This window comes from Haliotis asinina, chromosome 11, assembly GCF_037392515.1.
Source record: "Haliotis asinina isolate JCU_RB_2024 chromosome 11, JCU_Hal_asi_v2, whole genome shotgun sequence".
Lineage (NCBI taxonomy): Eukaryota > Metazoa > Mollusca > Gastropoda > Lepetellida > Haliotidae > Haliotis > Haliotis asinina.
The window spans coordinates 12,810,397-12,820,454 of NC_090290.1; the positions used below are offsets into that span (position 1 = coordinate 12,810,397).

At 39.9% G+C, this 10,058-nt stretch overlaps 1 protein-coding gene across 1 annotated transcript; it reads right to left on the minus strand.

The window, feature by feature from the left end:
* Window positions 1-6,143: 6,143 nt before the first annotated feature.
* LOC137255645 (uncharacterized) lies at window positions 6,144-9,764 on the minus strand. The gene is made up of 2 exons (XM_067793112.1): window positions 9,587-9,764; window positions 6,144-6,853 (listed from the first exon to the last, which is right to left on the minus strand). The coding sequence occupies exons 1-2, from the start codon at window positions 9,762-9,764 to the stop codon at window positions 6,144-6,146; spliced, it is 888 nt and encodes a 295-aa protein (XP_067649213.1).
* Between the last annotated feature and the right edge of the window lie 294 nt (window positions 9,765-10,058).

A 10,058-nucleotide genomic window follows, 5' to 3' on the forward strand; every position in this document is an offset into this window, starting at 1 on the left:
AGATTATCACAATTACAACTAAACCTAGCATGCAGAGTTATAACTAGGGACATTGGGTCAGCTACTGGCGATTGTAGTCAAATTTAGCCCAAATTAAATTGAATAAATACGTTGAAAACATGTGGTAAATTTAAATTTTCTTTGAATGTTTTGGGACCTCTGATAGAAAAGTAGAAGACAGTATGTTAGACATATTGTTGATGTTAGTGGAATTTAAGTCACTTAATCACTAGGTACTTGTGAAACCATACAGGATTGTATCTGATATGAAAAGAAAAAATGTAACTATTTTTATATAATTCATCGTGTGCATTATCATGTTTCAATTATGTCCTTTCTCGATTTCCCAAGTCGCAATGATATACCTTGTCCGACAATCTATTCTCTAGGCTGCAATACATATGGTGACGGATTCACGACATACGAAGGCATGTTTATAAAGGACAGCAATGACAAACTGGCAAGCCCTACAACTAAATGTTCTGACCTGTGCATGAGAGAGAAGACATTTACTTGTCTAACTTACGAGGCAGCTATCGAGAAGAAATTGTGTGACCTTTCAAAGGTCGGGTACTTGGACGTGCCCGAGTCCTACAGAGGCAAGGGACATGCCTACTGGATCCTTGGCGTGAGAAACTGTGCTTAACACAGAGGAAATCGCCTCAGATGAATAAAGATGTTTCTTCTTAGTGCATAGATGTGAAATACACGTGTTTGGAACGCCTTTCCACCACCTGTTCACCTCTGTTACATGCATTCTGTATTAAAAGATGAGATGAGTGGCATTTTCTTGACTAATATTTGAGTGAGTGAGCAAGTGAATGAATGAGTTTACTTAAAGTCACATCGGCATTTTTTCAGCCAAATTGTTACTTGATCAGGCTATACATCAGTGCGACATTTTTAAACAATACATTTCAAATTAAGGCCTGTCAACAAAAGGAAAGTACAGCAAATAGATGGTCACAGCTATAGATTTAAAACTATGAAAAATACATCATCATATTTAACAATTCTCGGGCTATAGATCACCAGGAGCTGAAGGTAGTTCAGCATTCTTGGGGCCATGGGAACTTACAGCACTTTATGGGTCGTGGTTACATCATTGGCTCGTCACGCTGGAGTTCCGGGTTCTATTCCCCGTATGAGTACAAGGTGTAAAGCCCATTTCTGGAGTTGCCCCGCTGTGTTATTGCTGGAATATTGCACAAACCGACATATCTTAATTTCATGAAGTTTATTTGTACCCACTGTTCTATGCACGAAGAACAAGAACACTGAAGAAAATCAACACAGAGAAGAGGATGGAGAGGAGGAGATCAAATCCGTCTAAGTGAACGATGCCATCCGATTAATGGTTTTAAAGGTAACAGAACTAACCGATAGAGTAAAACAACTACAGCCACAAAAGTTTGTCAATAAATTGTGCCTTAGATGAAAGCAGCAAATACTTGGTAAATGCTGAGAGGGAAATGCAGAAAACACGTTCTGTGGAAATGAAACTAAGAGGTGACATACAAATACTAGTAACACAGCTAAGAGGTAAGGAAAACCAAATTGCACTTCTGAAGGATGAGTGGGTTGGTGAGTTTAGTTTTACGCCATTTTAGTAATATTTGAGCAATATGGCAGCGGGTAACACCAGATATGCCGTTAACACATTGTACCCATGTGGGGAATCGAACCAGGGCCTTCGGCGTTACGACCGAACGCGTTAAGCACCAGGCTACCCCATCGCCCCTTCTACGGGATGACATGAAAAACACATAAGAATCGCTATAAAACAGAACAGACAAAAATCAAAATTCAATTTAGAGAATAGAACACTGAAGTTTTACAAAGTTAAGGAGGGTAAAAACACAAAGATAACGTTTGCTGATGTTCTTAAAACACCATAGCCTTCCCGATTATGTGCTATACCATTTGAAATATTTCAGGTAGCCATGGTAGCTTCAACTAAGAAGCCTGAGAAACGTGTTCCTGTCTCATTATCACTCCATCATAAAAAACCCGCATGAGTGATATCTCTCGTCCTAACAGTATAGACGCTCAACTAATCAGAATCTTACATCACATAAAGAACAGTTTCTGGATGTATTCAATGCTGTAGACCAGATGTAATGTGTTGCGTTGTGTTGTGCGGTGATTTTAACACGGACCAGGGATTCCTTTCATAACGACCTAAGGTGATCGTACATCAGTGCAATGTTAAAGAATGGGATTTAAGGTTAAACTTAGTAAAAGCTGCTTCTTGAAAGGAGCCCCTTGGCCTCCTTTTACAAAGCACTTAGGTGGTCGTAAGTCACTGAGGTAACCTAAGTGCAATGTCAAAGAGTGAGTGAGTGGGTGAGTGAGTTTAGTTTTACGCCGCACTCAGCAATATTCCAGCTATATGGCGGCGGTCTGTAACTAATCGAGTCTGGACCAGAAAATCCAGTGGTAGACAACATTAGCATCGATCTGCACAACTGGGAACCGATGACATGTGTCAACCAAGTCCGCAAGCCTGACCATCTGATCCCATTAGTCGCCTCTTACGACAGCAATGTCAAAGATTGGGAGTTAGATTGAATAAGAAATAGTGCAAAGTTTTTTTCGGGTATCGGCGCGTCACATTATTTGTGCGCGTAACAATTTTGTATTGCCATTTAAAAAAATAATTTTGACTTGGCCGCGTTCCCGTCATATATTTTCCAAGATAAGAATGAATGTCTGTAAGAACGACTGTGAGTGAATCTATAACTTATCAACACGTGTTAAACTTCCCAGTCTGTATTTCTTAGTGGAAAAATAACAATCTGTTCCTTCCTCGTCACTGTATTTTCTGTAAAAAAAAGAAAACTTAGTCCTACCACCCTCGTCACTTTAGATTAGCGTTTATTTTTTATCCAGCCTAACTGTTCTAGGTCAGGCCTGTTACTCACATACCCTCAGGTACGTCATCATATCTCAGTAGTAACACAAACGTGGAGAAACATAAAGAATGCACAGTCATCAGTAATTGACTACGTCTTTGTTCCTGAGGATCTAGAATCAGAAATATGCCACGGTATCTGACCTCTGGCCCAACTGTGTGTCCTCTCGACGATTCCTTCATCACGGGACAAAAAGAAAATGCGACACACAAATACTCAAGTGGGGAAAAGCTAATCAAATGGAACTTGGCATATATGGGAAGTAGCTCTTTCAGTGGGTAGTTACTTAAGGCTCATGATATCGAGAGTGACACTGTAGAAAGCTACGTATACTCTGATCTTATAACCAACTCTCTCCACAACACTGCAGCAAAGTATACTAACCACATAAAGAAACTGTGCATTGTCAAAATATTATCCCAGACTATAAGTACAATAACAATGTCAAAGGTACATATAAACTTTACTGGAGGGATCATGAAACCATAACCAGCCGGGAGAATATCAGTTGAGAAGTCAATCACATTAACGTCACGAGTCCACAAGCGAGGCAGGGTTCAAACGACCAGTTCAATAACGGGTATGTACACCATCGTCATTGGGAACAGCAGTGCATTGACGACGCATAGAGTCTATCAAACGTCCAACGAAGTTTTGTGGGATGTCACGCCAGATTTGTTCATGTTCTGTTGCAAGGTCAAGGCCGTCTTCTGGCAGATGAGGAAGACCTCCATCTCGTCCCAAACATGCTCGGTGAGATTCGGTGAATTTGCAGGTCAAGGCAGTAAGTCAACATGGTGGTGTTCGAAGAAATTCATAGCAAACCTTATCGTATAAGGATGGGCATTGTCCCGTTGGAATGTTAACCAAGGCCACGACGTTGCAGAAAAGGAATTGCCACAGGTAGAAGAATCTGATCGCTGTAGCCCACACCAGTTACGTTGCCATGAACAATCACCAAAGGAGTTCTTTGGAGTGCTGTTATTCCACCCCAAATCATCACTGAACCACTACCAAAGCGATTCCTCTCCAAGACACAGGTCTGTACATACCGTTCTCCCATGTGTCTATAGGCATGTTTACGTCCATCACTATCAGAAATGTTAAACCTTAACTCAACTGTAAAAACAACATTTCTCCAACATCATGTTGGCGGACATGATTCCGGCACCAAATTCGGCGAGCTTGCCGGTGACGTTGTTTGTGACGATAGACCGTATGGCGGTACGTCGTGGCCTGATACCTTCATGACGTAAACGTTGTGGAACTGTGTTGGGGTGAATACAGCGAAGTCCTGGGATGGTCCGGGCAGTCATCACTGCAGCCTCAAACCTGTGGCAAAGAAGGGTCACCCTCTATCCATCTGTCCTGTCTTGGAGTTGTTACACGTGGACGTCCAGAACGTGGCCGATCGATGACGTCATTTGTATTCAGTGAGGAAATGGTGTTCCGGTGGCCGTGGAAATGTGCAGCCATTTGTCGTTGAGACATTCCCCAACGGACCATCCCAGGGACCTCATGTCGTTGTGCATACGTTAAGCCGTTTAATTTTTGGAACGATCGCAAGGGTATTCGACAGTATGTCGACAGTATTGTATGACATTCATTTGCTCTGTTTCTCTTTCCCACAATTCACGTGCAACGTAGTGTTGCACGTCTCAAGGACGAAGCCACCGACGTCACGCATGCTGCATGTCACTAATCTCTGAGTTAAAATCCTCATGTGTCTACACAGGTTTCATCAATTTATTTTCTAAATGTTTGTATGCACAGTGCTTTTATGTGCCTAGTATAGTTTCCAAATCAAGAAAATATATGCGCAGAATTCATGTTTGTGCTTGTATGTCAGATAATTTTGAAATTTATATTTCAACAGAATATTTCTTAGTTGTGCATGTTAATAACGGATTGATTGACAACGTAAGTAGCTTCACAATGCGAAGTTTAAGTAAATGTACAAGTACACATTATATATTGCACTTACAAACCCAGCTTGTAGTATAGAGGTATATGTTTACTATGATATAATTTGTCACTCCTGTGTTAATACATTCAGTTCATATTGACTGCAGATTTGGTTTTATGTCATATGACGTTTAATTACACAGACACGAGTGTCAGTAATTGACTGTACTGGTAGGTCAGATTTCACACTTGTGCATGAACCTAACATAACCTTACCTGGAAACTATTATTACTACATAAATGTGTCATGGGAGTATATATTATGAAATGGGAGAATACATCAACTGACTAATGAACTCCATTAATATAGGCCTTTCTTACAATGTTGGAGTGTAATGAAAGAAAGATAAATCATTTGATATGCCTTTTGATATGCTGCATGACTATGTTGCGATAAGTTTGAAAAGATGTTTGTCTCTAAATGGTGTCACAAGCAGTTGTGAGAAGTCATATTCAATCATCCCACAATGACTTTTATAGCAAACAGAAACAAATGGACCTATATCATTTTGGAATCCATACACTAAAGTGATTACAATTTGTATTGGTTCCAATATTAACATGTAATTCCCACTGAATTACACAAGCTCCCGCACTGTGACGTAGATATAACACACAATCATAGTAAAGCTGTCCCTTGGTCGACACAAACTACCTGACGGATACAGGTTGTTCGATATTAAACATAAACGCACCATGAAACCTACAGTTGTAAATTATACCAATGTGTCACTCGTGGGAGGCATAGCTGTACAGTTACTTTTAGTGGGTGATTTTTAGTGTAGGGTTAGTCGTGATACATCCGTACAGTTGTAGATCAATTTGCCACTTCTGAAAGTAGAGCTGTGCAGTCACTTTTAGTGGGTGAGTTGGCAATGTAGTGTCAGCCTTAATAAAGCTGGTCTGCCAATATAGTTCTTCCCTGGAATCTGTTACAAGAAACAGGACAACAATGCATCATAACAACTCTATACATTTTATACTATTTTGTTACGAGGAAATCTTTGGAATACACTTCCAATGTTAACACTTGAGACTGGCTTTATCACAATCGATGCAAGTATATCATTTTAACTTTTACACTGATATACATGTGTATCATTTTATTTTTTTTCACATGGTATGTTTATGTTTGTTGCGTGGTACAACCATAAAACTGCCTCATAAATGCCTACATTCAAATTTCAAGGGCAAGGCCCTGATGATTTATGTATACAGAACCCCTTTCGGGAAGACACGCCTACATAGTTATGTGGAGGTGTTTCAGACAACACTTAATGAAATGGCGGACAAGGAATACAACCGATCAAGATTTTGGGGCACCGATTGTTTAGTGTACATTTTATGAAGCGTAAAAATGTTTGTCAGAGGAGCCTCGCCAATACTCTCCATCGCTGCTTTGTTTTCGGATATAATGAAGAGATGAACGGTGTCTTTTGGATCGAGGTGTTGCAATAGTTCTTTCAGCAGTGCCCATGCTATGGCGTCACTATCAGCATACAATGGTGCAATTTCATTGCAGTATTCTGTCACCCGCAAACACCCATATCCCACAACACGTCCAGTATGTGATCGAGCAATGAGAATGTTCTTTGCATGGCCGATGATCCAGTTTGTCAAGAAATAGTCCCTCTCAATTTCACATACTTTCTCATCGTATGTCTTCAGCTCAGTAAACATGGCATCTTCATAGGGGACTATAGTGACACCCGAGGTCGTTCCTGCTTTAGGAAAGGCCCCCAAGATGACTTCCACTGGTCCACGTTTCTGGTGTACGTCATAGTAGATCGTGAAGCCACGTGTTTCGTAAAGGTTTACGAAGGTGGCTGATATGGTGATGTTGGCGTCAGCCACTGCCTTGAGGGATTGCATTTTCACATCACGTCCGATCCCTTTGCCTCTGAGGTCTTTCCTTATGAGATAGATACCACCAGCTACTGTCTTCTCGTTGAAATACGCCAAGCACCGGCAACCTGTCATACGAACACAATGTATAGAGAGTGAGTAAAATGTAACGTCACATCAGCAACATTTCAGCCACGTGGTGATAAGAACGATGCATATGTTATGAATAAGGAATAATTTTTAAAAACAACCTTATTGCCTATGGACAGAAGACAACCAGAGCACCAAATGGTTTGAAATAGAATATGTTTGGTATCATATAGAAGATAACACCAAACAAAGCAATACAATATATGATAGGGTTATGGTTTAAACAAATTTATTACATGAAAAAAGCCAACGACAGAATTTTCATGAATTGGATTGGTCAACAAGCTCAAGAGAACTTAAGTGAAGACTGCTCCAATGTACATGTACAAATACTTGTATACCTATGTTTGGATCGAAATGGATAACTTTAGCTCTAGGACTAAAGGCAGACTTGAATTCATTGACATCTGTTAGGGATTCAATACTTTGCGGTAGAGCGTTCCATAAACTCACAGCGTCCGGTAGAAATGAATTATGATATAGAGCAGTACGGCAAGCAATAGTTTGCGTGTGTGATGCATTGCGTAACGGATAGGTACTGACTTGAGAGACAAAGGGGTTCGAGAGACGAGTTCATTTCGATAGTGGGGTAAATGTGACTAGTGTAGCTATTCTTCTTCTTTCGCAGAGTGAAACAGAGGATGTTTCGGCGTAGATTTTATCGTGACTGGTGCCGCGAACAGCTCCACAGATCGAGCGTAACGCGTCGAAGTGCAGGTGTTCCAAAGTTGTTGCCTGTGTATTAGTACAACTGTCATAAATATGGCTACAGTTATCAAACATCGGAAGTATAAACGATGTATACATACGATTCAGGTTGTTTCTCGTTAGTCGGTATTTAAAGCTTCTTAAACAGTTTATCATAGGACTTACTCTCTTAACAACATTGTTTACATGAATATTTCATGTACAATCGTTTTGAAGAGTTATACCTAAATGTTTATGGCTCGAAGTTTCCTCTACTTGAGCGTCGTTAAAAATAAGCTTGGGTGATGATTTGAGTTCCTACTGAATAAGATTGATTGATTGGTTGAAATCGATTTATCAGGTTTTTGCCCAGTTGGCTATTTTAAGAAGATCATTATTCAGATTAAGCGCTGCTACGTAAGGATCATCAATTATTACATAAATAAAGTATCATCAGCAAATAATCGTATATTACTGTCAATGCTTTCAACAATGTCATTTAGTAGACGAGAAACAGAAGTGGTCCCAGAACAGAACCCTGCGGGACGCCAGCTTTTACTGGTTTAATATTTGAACAATAGCCATTTTTGACTACACGCTGGGATCGGTAGTCTACATAACTTTCAAACCATTGTAATAGTGAACCATCAATTCCACAAGACTTTAACTTATGTACCAGACCCCTGTGCCATACTCTGTCAAAAGCTTTACTGATATCGCAAAATACTGCGCGTATTTCTTTGCCTTCGTCCACTGCCTTGGCGATGAAATTATACAAATATGTCAGATGATTCACGCAAGAGTCCCCTGGGATAAAACCTGACTGTAAACTGGATAAAATGTTATTGTCTCTAAGATAATTAAAAACTTGTTTAAATATACGTCGCTCAAATAATTTGATACACAACTAGTTAAGGCTACTTGTCTGTTATTTGTACAATCGTTAACGCTTGCTTCTTTCCAGACTGCCGGGAATACGTGTTTTTGAAGTGATAGATTCAAAAGCCTCGTTAAAAGGGGTGCAATACTCACCGCGATTACTTTCAGAATGTTATTTCCAATTCCGCCAGGGCCGGTTGCTTTCGTAATGTTAACATTCATTAAGATGTCATGTACTTCATTATTAGCGAGATTAATTTCAGATAAACTATTGACTGTCTTCATATTGATAGTGGGGGGTACTGACTCCGGGTTTTCTACTCGCGATTGACGAGTGAAGTAATCATTTAAAGAATCAGTTATATCTTGTAAATCATCGCATACGATATCATTGAAAATCAGCGGGGAAAAATTAGAATTGTTACTATTTCTCTTCACGTAATTATTCACAAACTTCCACCAACATTTGTCTGTAGTGGATCGATTTTTCGTTTCATCTAGTTTATCTGCATACGCCCTTTTCGCTTTTCTGACAGCTGAAATTATTTTATTTCTACTTTGTCTGAACCGCGCCCAACTGGTAAGTGTGTATATTTAGCTCTGATATTAACCTTACATTGAATAATAATAATCAAGTAAATAACAACAGCACATACACACATATATACATACACACACACACCCATGCATACATATACACATATAGAACATCTAATTTAAAAAAAAACAACAAAAAACGAAAAACACCTGCGTGCCTGTAAACTGCTGTAGACATAACCCATGCTGTGTGTTTGTTATACAAAACAAATATTTTATGTTTGATTGATCGCAGAGAATTATAACATAAATATAGCACATACATGTAGGGCAGCACACACAAACGCTCATTTCGCCTTTGTCCAGACACTCACCTCTTCATCAATATCACTCGTCCAGACTCACTCACGCACAAGCATGCATTAGCAAACTCACGGACACCGACATGCATGCATTTCATGCATACACATAAGGACACACATGCACACGTACATACAAACACACAAATACACGATCAAACCACCCCAACATCCACCCCAACTGACTGTAACATACATTCGTACCAGCAACACTAAATGTTAGTATCATTTCAGTGACTACAAACTTACCCAGTATTTCACCAGAGTCGGATTCAACTACAAACCAAGCCCTTGAATCCATATCAAACGTGCAGTACAGTAAGTCAGATGGAATCTCCCACTCTTCAATGTTTATCATGTTCTTCATGGCGGCCACATCATTGCGAGTCGCCTTCCTTACAGAGTACTTGGGAACAACACCAGACATGTTGAAAGAAGACCAGAAAGTGTATGATATCTACAGATGTACAGAGAGTTGCAGTCCGTGGGTTAAAGCAGGGATGTACGTATAACTATCAAATTGTCCTATTTAGTCACAATGATTACGTGCCCTTGGAGGTGTCACGTGATTATAGCACGTGTGGAGTGGCACAATCTGGGGCCACAGTTCATAATTTTGTGAAACCCTATTTACCCTATTTATGGTCACTGGCAGACTCTATATTGTATTGATTGGAACAATGTTTTATTGGTAACAGCTTCCTTAATTGCGTTACTGCGA

Excerpts from the sequence above, each read along its gene's own strand:
- LOC137255645 (XM_067793112.1), bottom strand. The coding sequence starts at position 9,764 with ATGTCTGGTGTTGTTCCCAAGTACTCTGTAAGGAAGGCGACTCGCAAT. Across the intron at positions 6,854-9,586 it reads CGACTCTGGTGAAATACTGG|GTTGCCGGTGCTTGGCGTAT; the intron begins GTAAGTTTGTAG and ends TTCGTATGACAG.